The 12,143-nt window shown below is 42.7% G+C and overlaps 1 protein-coding gene across 2 annotated transcripts; it reads right to left on the reverse strand.

Annotated features, from left to right (window-relative positions):
- Nucleotides 1-244: 244 nt before the first annotated feature.
- Nucleotides 245-10,390, reverse strand: LOC110530071 (transcription factor HES-1-B). 2 transcript variants are annotated; one of them, XM_021612866.2, is made up of 4 exons: nucleotides 10,071-10,390; nucleotides 9,890-9,985; nucleotides 9,663-9,750; nucleotides 245-817 (listed from the first exon to the last, which is right to left on the reverse strand). In XM_021612866.2, the coding sequence occupies exons 1-4, from the start codon at nucleotides 10,176-10,178 to the stop codon at nucleotides 729-731; spliced, it is 381 nt and encodes a 126-aa protein (XP_021468541.1). In that variant the 5' UTR covers nucleotides 10,179-10,390; the 3' UTR covers nucleotides 245-728. The 2 variants fall into 2 exon arrangements, with proteins under 2 accessions (XP_021468541.1, XP_021468540.2); XM_021612865.2 differs by lacking the exon at nucleotides 245-817 and adding an exon at nucleotides 8,591-9,442.
- Between the last annotated feature and the right edge of the window lie 1,753 nt (nucleotides 10,391-12,143).

Raw genomic sequence — 12,143 nt, forward strand, 5'->3', positions numbered from 1 at the left:
CAACCATTGAGACAAAGCTAGACACTAAACCAAAAATACAAATTGAATTTGAGGTTTAGCATTTTGTTGACGGAACACAAAGCTAGATTTGAATGGAAACTTGTCTTGTCAGTCAGCTACTCAGTATGGCATGCAGAGTGGGCAGCGTTGCACCAGTATAAAGTTTGCTCCTGCTATTTTCAGATGGGGAAACAAATTAAACCAACAAAAGATGTGCCATTTGACCATTTTTATTTACACTTACATATAAATAATTGTCAATCTTTCATGCTTTATCTCCTCTTGAATATACCTGGGGAAATACAAACGCTTCATAAATCAATCAGACTCTAAATTGTGCTCATTACACACATACAACACAAGCTGGCTAACGACCCAATCACCAGCTGTAATGACTGAAGTCCTGGGGAGAGGTCAAGCAGCCAGACCAGGACTTCTCTCTCACCGTCCAATTATTCATGAAGTTCTAACACTCACCAGAAACGCTGTCCTGCGAGGCTAGTTGGAAAGCACATTTTAACCCCACAGCCAGGATCTCTCTGGCTCTCCCCCCAGTCCCCCACTTATATGCCAGTTAGTGCTGGGCACCATACTTCACACAGCACTTCTTCAGCTGGGAGGGTGGGGATTGTATGGAAGGGAAGTGGGATCTTGAGCTCGGGGCATTATCTTAAAGGACACACAATGTCCAGACGACACAATGCGCTGTGGGAGGTTTCCCACAGAGTTTAGGACAGCCGAGGAGAGGGGGGAGTGGCTGTGAGGGCAGACCAGGGTTCCCGAGGACAAAGGGGAGAGGTCATCTGAGATCTACAGCCTGAGGAGAGGGAGAGAGAGGAGAGAGGATATGGGTTTGGCTGTCATTTGTGGTCAAGAGGATTTCAGCCGATACAAAACTGGGGCAGTTATAGTCTATAGGTACTGCTTTTGTTATGAGTGTAATTTTCAAAAGGTCCAAGTCATGACATCATAGAGATGAAACTTAATTTATTCGACTAGGACATGCATCCATTCACTCTTGTAAAAGACAATAGGCCTAGATTACAGTTCACTTTTTTGTTGTTGTAAGGCAGGCATTTTTTTTTATATCCACAATGTGTACCATCGTTATCTCACTCACAAAGTCAGTTGTAGACAGATTCTGTAAATGTCAGATCGAGAGCCAGCACTGTGCATTGAGTGGCATTATGCCATAGGTGGCTATAGGCCAGCGTCCCTTCTTCACATTCATGCACCATGATGCAATGAGCCATATCCCCTAAACACAAACGGGACATTTTACCCTCCATGCTAGTAAACGAGTGTCAATATTCATCCAGACCACCAAGGGAGGGGCCAATGAGTGTCACTGACCAACTTAGGAACAGCTGACCTGGTGTCAAGTGGATGAGGAGAGCAGGCCCAAATGGTAATCTCTCATCTCATTGCTGCACTGCTCTTCGTCTAGTCTCCTCTCCGGGAGGATAACAAGAGAATTTAAGCTTCTTAACGTCAAATTAAAATGATTGGGGACGAATTCATCTGCAGACCTGGACACAGGGACCTGCTCTTATAACGGAGATCCTGGTTTTGTTTGAGACACTTGAGGCCCTCCAGATGGGAGTGCTGTTAATTTGCACACCACCCATGCTTCGTTGTCTCTCAATGGAGTCCCCATTTCAATGCATTTTTTTGTTTTGTTTTCAATGATAGTTTGTAGATAGCCAAGTCAATGGAGATTCTAATGAAGAGTTGTGGAGAAAGACATCCTTTTTAACACCACAACGCAGTGTTGTAATACTCGAGACCGGTCTTGGTGTCGAGTCCGGTCTTGGTGCACTGCACTGGCGTGTATTCATGGATACTAAGGGAAGCCAGACTTCCCCAAAAACTGGCCTAAAAATGTATGTATATATATATTTTTTAAATGTATCATTTGTCTATCTGTGTTTCATAATTTTCCTTCATTTCGTAAGAGGCTGAATGTATCTCACAGGAGAAAGCATCCGAGCGAGCGAAACAGCGCCCCTCTGTCTCTCTACGTGTAGGCCATCTATCTGATGCTGTCTGGTCCAAACGAGTATGATATTGTTGCCGCCCGTAGCATTGAAGGCAAGGGAAGCCAGCGAGCATCTGGCCTCCCCTGACAAAAAAAGTATTCAAAATTTGCCAATCAGCGTTGAGCTCAACTGGCTCACCTAAAAAAAGTGTTAAGGGAAGCCAGCTTGGATTTGGCGTCACTCCTATCAAATCATTGATAAAAACTTGTTGAATTGTTGCATCTTGTTGTGTTGTTGTCATCCGGTGGCTAGCTAGCCAGCTAGCTAAAATCCTCCCTTTCCTAAATTAGCCATGGATGGAGATAGGGATTTGGACTGGTGGTTTGGCTCCAGTCACGGGACCTTGCTCGGGGATGGCTCCAAGGGTGAGGAGTGGGCCGGTCCGGACTGCGAAGGTGGAAATCTTGGTTGATGTTGGGATCTAGAATGTCGTCCACCAGAACCCAACGCCGCTCCTCTGGACCGTACCCCTCCCAGTCCACTAGGTACTGAAGCCGACCCCCACGACATCGGGAGTCCAGGAGGGATCTGAAGGCATAGGCAGGGCTTCCCTCAATGTCCAGGGGAGGCGGAGGGGTGCAACAGGCCTGCAATATTTTAGGTCAGGCATCCACAAGTCCGTGTGAACCTCTCCACCAATCCCCCAACACACACACACACACACACACACACACACACACACACACACACACACACACACACACACACACACACACACACACATAAACATCCCTAAAATCCCCATAAAACTTTAGCAAGCCCTCTCAATGATCACCCCCAGATGCCTCACACATGGTTCTTCAGTTTCTAATCCCATCCACCCAATCAGCTCAAAAGGTCAAGTCTGTAACTGAACCAACCCCCAGTTATGGGGCTATCTCACTTTAAAGGGACACCTGCAGTGAAAGTTCATCTTTATGGTGCTGGTCATAACCCCATGTGGGCAGAGAGCCAAGTGTAGCAGGAACAGAAGGGGGTAACAAGACCTGCAGACACCAAAGTCAACAGCTTTGAAGATCTGGTAGCAGGTGATGTAGTACAGTAGTCATGTCCTTGATTTAAATATCTGACATCAGTAGTCTTATCTATGGTGAAAAATGCAATTATTGCGATATCAAGTTGTCATGTTGCTACTTGGCTCAATCCAAAAGCCATGTCTAAAAGCTAAGAAACATGTCTCAGGACCTTCAAAATGTGAGTAGTAGTGCTGATCTAAGATCAGTTTTGACTTTTAGATAATGATGAATAAGATAATATAGCCAAGGGGGACATGATCTTAGATCAGCACTCATAGTCCGAGACACTTTATGCGTGTATACAGTGGCAAGAAAAAGTATGTGAACCCTTTGGAATTACCTGGGTTTCTGCATAAATTGGTCATCAATTTGATCTGATCTTCATCTAAGTCACAACAATAGACAAACAGTATGTTTAAAGAAATAATTCACAAATGATTGTATTTTTCTTGTCTATATTGAATACATAATTTAAACATTCACAGTGTAGGTTGGAAAAAGTATGTGAACCCCCTAGGCTAATGACTTCTCCAAAAGCTAATTGTCGTCAGGAGTCAGCTAACCTGGAGTCACATCAATGAGATGAGATTGGAGATGTTGGTTAGAGCTGCCTTGCCTATAAAAACACTCACAAAATGTGAGTTTCCTATTCACAAGAAGCATTGCCTGATGTGCACCATGCCTTGAACAAAATAGATCTCAGAAAACATAAGATTAAGAATTGTTGACTTGCATAAAACTGGAAAGGGTTACAAAAGCATCTCTAAAAGCCTTGATGTTCATCACTCCACAGTAAGACAGATTGTCTATGAATGGAGAAAGTTCAGCACTGTTGCTACTCTCCCTAGGAGTGGCCGTCCTGCAAAGATGACTGCAAGAGCACAGCGCAGAATGCTCAATGAGGTTAAGAAGAATCCTAGAGTGTCAGCTAAAGACTTACAGAAATCTCTGGAGCATGCTAACATCTCTGTTGTCGAGTCTACGATACGTAAAACACTAAATAAGAATGGTATTCATGCGAGAACTCCATGGAAGAAGCCACTGCTGTCCCCCCAAAAATTGCTGCACATCTGAAGTTTGAAAAGGTGCACCTGGATGTTCCACAGCACTATTGGAAAAATATTCTGTGGACAGATGAAACTACAGTTGAGTTGTTTGGAAGGAACACACAACACTATGTGTGGAGAAAAAGGGGACAGTACACCAACATCAAAACCTCATCCCAACTGTAAAGTATGGTGGAGGGAGCATCATGGTTTGGGGCTGCTTTGCTGCCTCAGGGCCTGGACAATTTGCTATCGTTGACGTAAAAATGAATTCCCAAGTTTATCAAGACATTTTTCAGGAGAATGTTAGGCTATCTGTCCGCCAATTGAAGCTCAACAGAAGTTGGGTGATGCAACAGGACAACGACCCAAAGCACAGAATGGCTTCAACAGAAGAAAATACGTCTTCTGGAGTGGCCCAGTCAGAGTCCTGACCTCAACCTGATTGAGATGCTGTGGCATGACCTCAAGAGAGCAGCTCACACCAGACATCCCAAGAATATTGCTGAACTGAAACAGTTTTGTGAAGAGGGATGGTCCAAAATTCCTCCTGACCGTTGTGCAGGTCTGAGTCGCAACTACAGAAAACGTTTGGTTGAGGTTATTGCTGCCAAAGGAGGGTCAACCAGCTATTAAATCCAAGGGTTCACATACTTTTTCCACCCTGCACTGTGAATGTTTACACAGTGTGTTCAATGAAGACATGAAAACGTATAATTGTTTGCGTGTTATTAGTTTAAGCAGATTGTGTTTGTCTATTGTGACCTAGATGAAGATTCAGATCAAATTTGATTTATGCAGAAATCCAGGTATTTCCAAAGGGTTCACATCATACTTTTTCTTGCCACTGTAACTAGAGAGTACTGGACATTCATGCCCAAGCATGAAAGGGTGTGCTGGCCTGTGATGTTATTTATTTGTGTATCTGTACAACCTTTATGTCCAAGTATGTGCCTCCTTGAGAATAATCCTCTCTTTTTCCAATAACAAACTTGTAACTCAAAGACAACCCACTGGGCACAGACGTCAGTTCAACCGCTAGTTTTGATTTAAATTTGGGTTGAGATTTCAACTAATCTGATTGGAATTTAAAAAATAAAAACGTATCATCACATCTAATTTAAAAGGTTGGGTGAAAAAGAGACAAAATGCCCTTACATTGATTACTTTTTGAAAATCTAATCAGTTTTCCACATTGAGTCAACATCACCGCATCGATTTCTTGGGTTGAAATTACAAGGAAACAACATTGATTCGACCAGTTTTTACCCAGTGGGAAGAGAATAGGATGAGTGATAAAGGGCCATTCTCTACACATATCTGAATTCATTCACCACTGATGTCAAGTGCATAATCTATGCGTTTGTTTAGCATAGCCATCGGATGTGAACTATTTGCTCACAGAGTTCACCCTTGGAATACAACACAGGCCAATTCAACATAGAGGCGGTCACAGTGGATGTTTCCGGTACATGTCAGGAAGATTTCCCATAGCAGGGTTCCTCTCACCGTGTCACTGTCTTTGTGACCAATGGCTCATCAATCAATGATCACACTGAGGGGCCAGCTTGAGCTAACTTAATGCTTGTCATCCTTCCTTTGAGGCGGTATGGGGGGGAAAAATGGGCATCAAACCGAGGGGGCGTAAGGGAAGGCCTAGAATAGAAGAAAAAAAGGGGCAGGAAGGAGGAGAAATTAGAAGAATGAGAGTCTCTTAGCTAACACTGGTAAACAGTGTCGATACAGAGAGACCATCAGCTGTTGTTGAATACAGGGCCGGCCTCCACCCAACACCACTCTAAATGCATCCGTTATACTTCAGGTGGCCAGTGGAACGGGTTTTTAGAGAGGAGCAGGCGATAGGCTAGATGAAACTCAAACTGTTAGGAGCTTCAGTAGCGGACCTCTCTTGTCTCTGAAGATAGTAGCCTGGCCTTAACGGGGCCTACAGGAGCTTTAGGAGATACTCAACAATGAGCCTCCAGACTCAGCATTGGTGAAAGTGACAGCATGGTCCTCCCTCCTGCGGACCATTAAATCTCCTTCTGGATAAACAAGAGCAGGGCCCTCTATGAAGAGTGAGAGAGCTACAAAGAGAGGGGCCATTGAGCCACTGGGGGCCCGCCTTTGTTTTTGTATTGTGGGGCCCTTTCTCAATGGTCCGGTCCTGATAAGGGAGGCTCTATTTCGCTTTTAGGGCTCATACACATTGCCAGGGTGCTGGGTTTGGGAAAAACAGAGACAACTTAATTGACAGCATTGTGTGCGAGAGTGGGTTCGACTGACAAACTACATGGGAAGAGAGAGGAAATTTGCTGTGTTTCCGTGTTGAAAATATGCTGATTTAGAAAGTTGTTTGATAATCAAAAAAGGGTGGTCTACGGCAATAGGTGGGATGGCTGAGAGTAGCTGAGGGGTGGGATTAAAAAGCTCATGATTGGTAATAGTTATTACTGAAAACACTACAGATAATAATGTATACCGGAGATGTCTGAGTACTATCTATCCAAATGTAATGTGTATATATAAAAAACAATATATGTGTTATGTAAATGCTGTGTATAAAAGTACCATGTATGTGAAATATGTGTAAAATATATATGTAACAAAAAAAGCTGTAAAAACAAAAACATCACAAAGTTACTTTTGTCCTCAGAAGAGGTGGATGGGCAATTAAACATTTAAAAGTTGTTTGATAATGAAAATAACTTGTATGATAGGACGTAGTTATGTAACTTGCCTTGTCTAGGGGTTATATTCTAAAAGTGTGAAAAAGCTGCCCAATTGCACTGTATCACTTCAAACTCTATGCACTGGTGTCTGCGCCCATTGAGGTAAAATGCAGAATTAGAGGTTAGATCAATTATTCTCTCATATTATGCCAGCTTTACCTTCTTACTGTTTTTAAAAGGGTGTCCTATAGTGAAACTGTTTTTTAAATTATTATTTTGAATCGGTCTGCATGCTCTATTGAAGCTGTCCAGTTCTTGCTGGTCCCAAATCTGTTTGTGCTGTCTTGCCAAATCCTATGGTCATTGTCATGCCACAAACAGCTATTCCAGTCCTGTGAGGCAGAGTGACAGGCACCTGTGACCCCTGGTCAAGCTCTTCTCATGGCCCTCTGTGAGAGCACTCAACCCTGGACACACACTAGGCTAGTCACTCCATTAGCTGGCTGACAGGCCGCTAAATGGACAGCAGCGCTATTCCCCAGCCTGTCACTAAGCGAAAGCCGTCAAGATCCTATGCCCAAACATGCACTTCCTGTGTGTAAATCAAACAGGGGTTTAGGCCACATTGAATACTTTAGCTACAAGTCTGACTTGCACCATTAAGTTACTTTCAAAATGTATTTTGATTTTGTGAAGGAGTATCCCTTTAAGCTTAATGGCAAGCTTGACTCACAGTCACAAGTGTCAATAATGATTTGAGCAGGAACATTGTGTGATACCTTGGGGAGCAAAACCTTCATACCTCTACTTATTTTATATAGTGTAACGACCCTGGGTTTATAAGCGCGGAATTCGACTCTGCCGCACGAGCATGCTTTTGCGGCAGTCGATAGCGCGCCGGATCTCGGGCTCGAGACCTGCTCCCTGCTGTTTCATTACAATATATTCTTACCACTCATTCCAATTTAAAAGCATACCTAGTGTTTTAACAAAAAAATGCTAAAGAATGAAGAGCACATAATTTAACACCCAAACCTCATGAATTTAAAGTAGTACACAGTAGCTTGGCGCTACATTCGCATTCGTATATCCCCTCACTCGGATGTTAGATCTGTGCCCACTGGTAACCTCTACCTGGAGAAACAGCACGCATGGAGGGTGTCACTAACAAGCTAAGAGCATTTTGTCTGGCCATCTCCACTCTCTCCCACCCTTAATCCCTCTCTCCCCGTGTTCAGCCCCTTTCCTGTGAGTCAGCATTTCCTCACCGGCAGGCAGCCCTGCGCGTGTCAAACGGGCTTCCCGCCTCCCCCCGCCCCTAACCTGGTCATCTGTCTGTTGGCTGAAAGTCGTTCTCCCGATCTCTCGGGTTCCTTACCTCATCTGGGAGCTATTTTTTATTCCCAGCCCGGGGGGGGGGGGGGGGGCAAGACAGATGAGTCTAAATAGGATTCAGATGGGAAGATAACACTTTGGTGGTGGAGAAAGGCAGCGTTATTGGGCAAAAGATCAGAATTGGGCTGCTTGTGTAAATGTAAAGTTAAAGTACTAGAACGTGTCCATGGGTTTGGTGTAGCCTGTATGGCTTGAATCTTAAATCTGAGTTAGAATTCCTGCATGCTCCTTCATCGATCAATGATAGCTCAGAGGTGATGTTGGATGGGAAGGTAGATGTTCAGATATGGAAGTACTTGAGGAGTTTGCTTGACAGTAGTTGGGAGCTTTCCTGTGCTCGATGCATAGCTCGAGATCCGAATGTCATTATGTGGTTTAAATAAGCCTTGATAGGGTCATCAATCACAGCACATCACTAGGGCAAGGATAGACAATTATGTTTTTAATGTAAGTAAGATATGACCAGTTGGAGGTGTTAAACATTTCAATTTCATTTAAAGAATCTATTGATTTTCCATTTAGCATCACAACAATAACACATATTCATGACATTACTGACATACAAATATAAAAAATAATAATAATGGAACGGTGAACTGTATCCTCCATCAAAGAATAACAACATGTGCGTAAACATCACTTTTGAGTCTTGCTTTGAACAGCCTATACGAAAATATTTTTTAAAAGCCATATCTGACGGAATACTTCCCGTAAAAAAAAATGCGTCATCGTGCGTAAAAGTCCTTAATGCACGCAGTGACCCTACCATGGTCTCCACACGGAGTCTGCGGTGACGGGAGGCGCAACAAGTGACACAGGCACCGCAAGTGCTGGATTGCCATGTATCGTGTTTGGCGCCCTCGTATGCGTAAGAGCCACGCTTGGAATCAGAATAGCGAATTGTCCATCTGTCGCCCCCGGCACAATCTGAAGTCCACTGTATAATTTAGCCATTTCTGATGTGAGGTTGATAGGCGAGCCACTTTTGCAAGGCATTATTCCATTTAACTGAGGAGATGCACTTGGGATTTGCGCAATGGCTTGGGCAAGCAATGGATGCGCTGGATGCGGAGGGTAGGTGGGGATCTGGCATTGAGTTGAGAAGTTTACGGTGTTTATCTGTGACACACAGCCGGCTAAGTGGCTGAGAAGTCGAGACCTGATCTCCGTGTTCACCCCTCCACACGTGGACATAAAACGGGTGACTTCACTCATGCATTCGCTGAATCCCGCTCTGTACTTGCCAAAGACTGATGGATCCCTGCTTATAGCTGCTGTAAAGTCAAAAACATATATTTGAGGATATATTGTTCAGAAAATCATTACAATCGAATTATATAATACTAAGTAGGTCTATCAATAGCTTTGGTAAACTTAGGTAAATATACGACCGTGGGAACTCCGGTGCGTGCCAAATGGGCACAGCCAGATTATATTTATGCAAGTCTAGAATGACTGTAATCAATTAGAGATAAAAAATATTAAAAAACCTACCAGTCATTTGGAGACGCTGCATATTCCTAAGGTGCTTCACAGTCATCTCAAGGATGTCCGCCTTCTCGAGCTTCGAATGTCTCGAGCTCTAAATAGACATCAAGAAGAAAATGACACATGATTAATAATCTATTTGAGTTTCTTTCCAGTCCATAACGATATAAGCATATGTCGTCGACATAAATGTCTACATGGAATATGGTAATTGCCATATAAAAAAAACGTACATCTTTTTTTAGTGCATCCAAGATGAGGGTCTTTAGCTGACCAAGGCTGTCATTGATTCGCGCACGTCTTCTCTTCTCCATAATTGGCTTTGAGGACTTAAAACACAAAACATGTTAATAATGAAAAACAAAACAATTGACATATAAAAAACAATAGTTTTCTTTCGGTGTATTTTTGTACCTTTCTGTGCTCTGAGGCAGTCCTTGGTTTATCCGGAGTTCCACTGACCCTCGACGGAGTGGCTGCGACAGAGGATGGGGATGTTTTCTCCAAAATATCAGCTGGCATCTTCAAGTTTTAATATCCCACAATCGTCCAGCCAATTTAAGCAAATCCTTTTTAATGTCTCACTATTGTTAAAGAAAGTCCAGCCTATTGAGTAATATTCAAACACCGGTTATGCACTTTTTCTGACCAACGCAGTTCGTTCTAGGCGTTTATCTTAATGTGGCTATAGCTGAGGTAAAGTCCTATCAGTGCGGTGTTGATAACAAGTCAACACTGTTACTTTCACCCCCGGTCGTATTTATAGAGGAGGCTGCACGCGAACGGCTCGTGTGAAATGTCCCAAAGTTTTATTTCCACTGCAACTTTCTACCAATGAGCGCGCGGGACACGTTGCCAGGGATGAGGTTGGCTCGTGTAAGGAGGCCTTGCATTGGCTATCTGGTGTCTTGTGTGTGAGACAGTGGTCCACAGCACACTACTACACTGACCTACCAAGCAAAAAGGCAGTAACTGCTCATTTGGTCGAAAATGAGTAAATTTAATTTTTGCTTACATGAAATGCATGCTTAATCATGTGGACAAGTATCCTGCCTCTATTGTATTGTGTTCTGGATAACATTTGGGTTATGCTAGCAGTAATTGCATAAAGTTACTGTGAAACTAAGGTAAACCAAATAATTTTATGCTATGAGCAATTACTGCCTTTTTGCTTGGTAGGGCAGTGCAGATGTAGGATCTTAATTTGAGCCAGTGTGCTACAGCAGGAAAAGGATCTTGCAGCAGCAGGAAATGTGAATTATTATGTGGATTATAATTAATGGATTTTTTTTCGGTAGGGTTTGTTACATTTTTCTTTATAGCAAATCAAGTCTGACATTTTAAGAGTGGAAATTGCAAACTTCAGAAGACTTTTACAAATGAAAATACACTAAGTCTGCTCTACAGGATAATTCTCAGCAACAAAAAAGTGACCAGAATAAGATCCTACATCTGTATATATGATCAACAAATACAACAGGTTACATTTTATAAAATGTGTTGCTGAAATATGAAGGTTTTAGTTATTAGTAACAGTCAATTAAGGTTAAATAAATACCTGTATTGGACTGTATTGGTCTCCAATTTAAGCCCGGGTTAATTGATCCAAAAGTGAGTAGTTCATAATGAAATAGAAACAGTTTGTTTTAATGTTCAAAATACTCTGTTTATTTTAGTATGTTAAACATTAAATAGCATATTTAAAGTACACCAAATAAATACGTTTTTTTTTCGGTCATCATGTCTGTAAAGACAATATTCTGTAAACTACCATCCCATGTATGTGACTGACAACTGATGTTGTACTCAATGACCTTCACATCTCGGTCTTAGCATGCAGATGACATGAACTGTCACCATAGAGGAGAAGATTACCAGGTGGCTCTCACTCTCACCTTCTTGACAGACTTCAGGCGCCCTAACGTCTCCTTTCTAAAGCTCCTAATACCTTTCAGCTCAAATTACCCCGAGGCTAGGTCAGGGTCTGTATGGGCCCGTATCGCGGAAGAAACTTGTCATCTGTATCCTCAAATTCTTTCTTAACAATATGAACATAAATAAAGCACCAAAGACTGACCTAAAAAAAACACAGAAGAAATTGTGGACACGAAAATGAGCCAATAGCCAGAGACGTCGTCATGGATTTTCTATTCATGTCCAATGTTTTACACCAGTGTGTAAAATTACCACAGTTGTACGTTTTTCACGAAACAGGATTCGACGCTGAAAAGAGGATTCTCACAGGGGCCTTTCTCTGTGAGTATCTTCTAAAGCAGTGTTCTCCAACACTGTTCCTGGAGCGCTACCCTCCACTAGGTTTTCACTCCAACCCCAGTTATAACTAACCTGACGCAGCTGATAAACCAGCTCCTTATTAGAATCAGGTGCACTAGATTAGGGTTGGAATGAAAAAACCTACAGGATGTTACCTCTCCAGGAACAGCATTGGAGCGCCCTGTTCTAAAGGCTACATCGTTTACTGTGAAG

This window comes from Oncorhynchus mykiss, chromosome 8, assembly GCF_013265735.2.
Source record: "Oncorhynchus mykiss isolate Arlee chromosome 8, USDA_OmykA_1.1, whole genome shotgun sequence".
Taxonomy (NCBI): domain Eukaryota; kingdom Metazoa; phylum Chordata; class Actinopteri; order Salmoniformes; family Salmonidae; genus Oncorhynchus; species Oncorhynchus mykiss.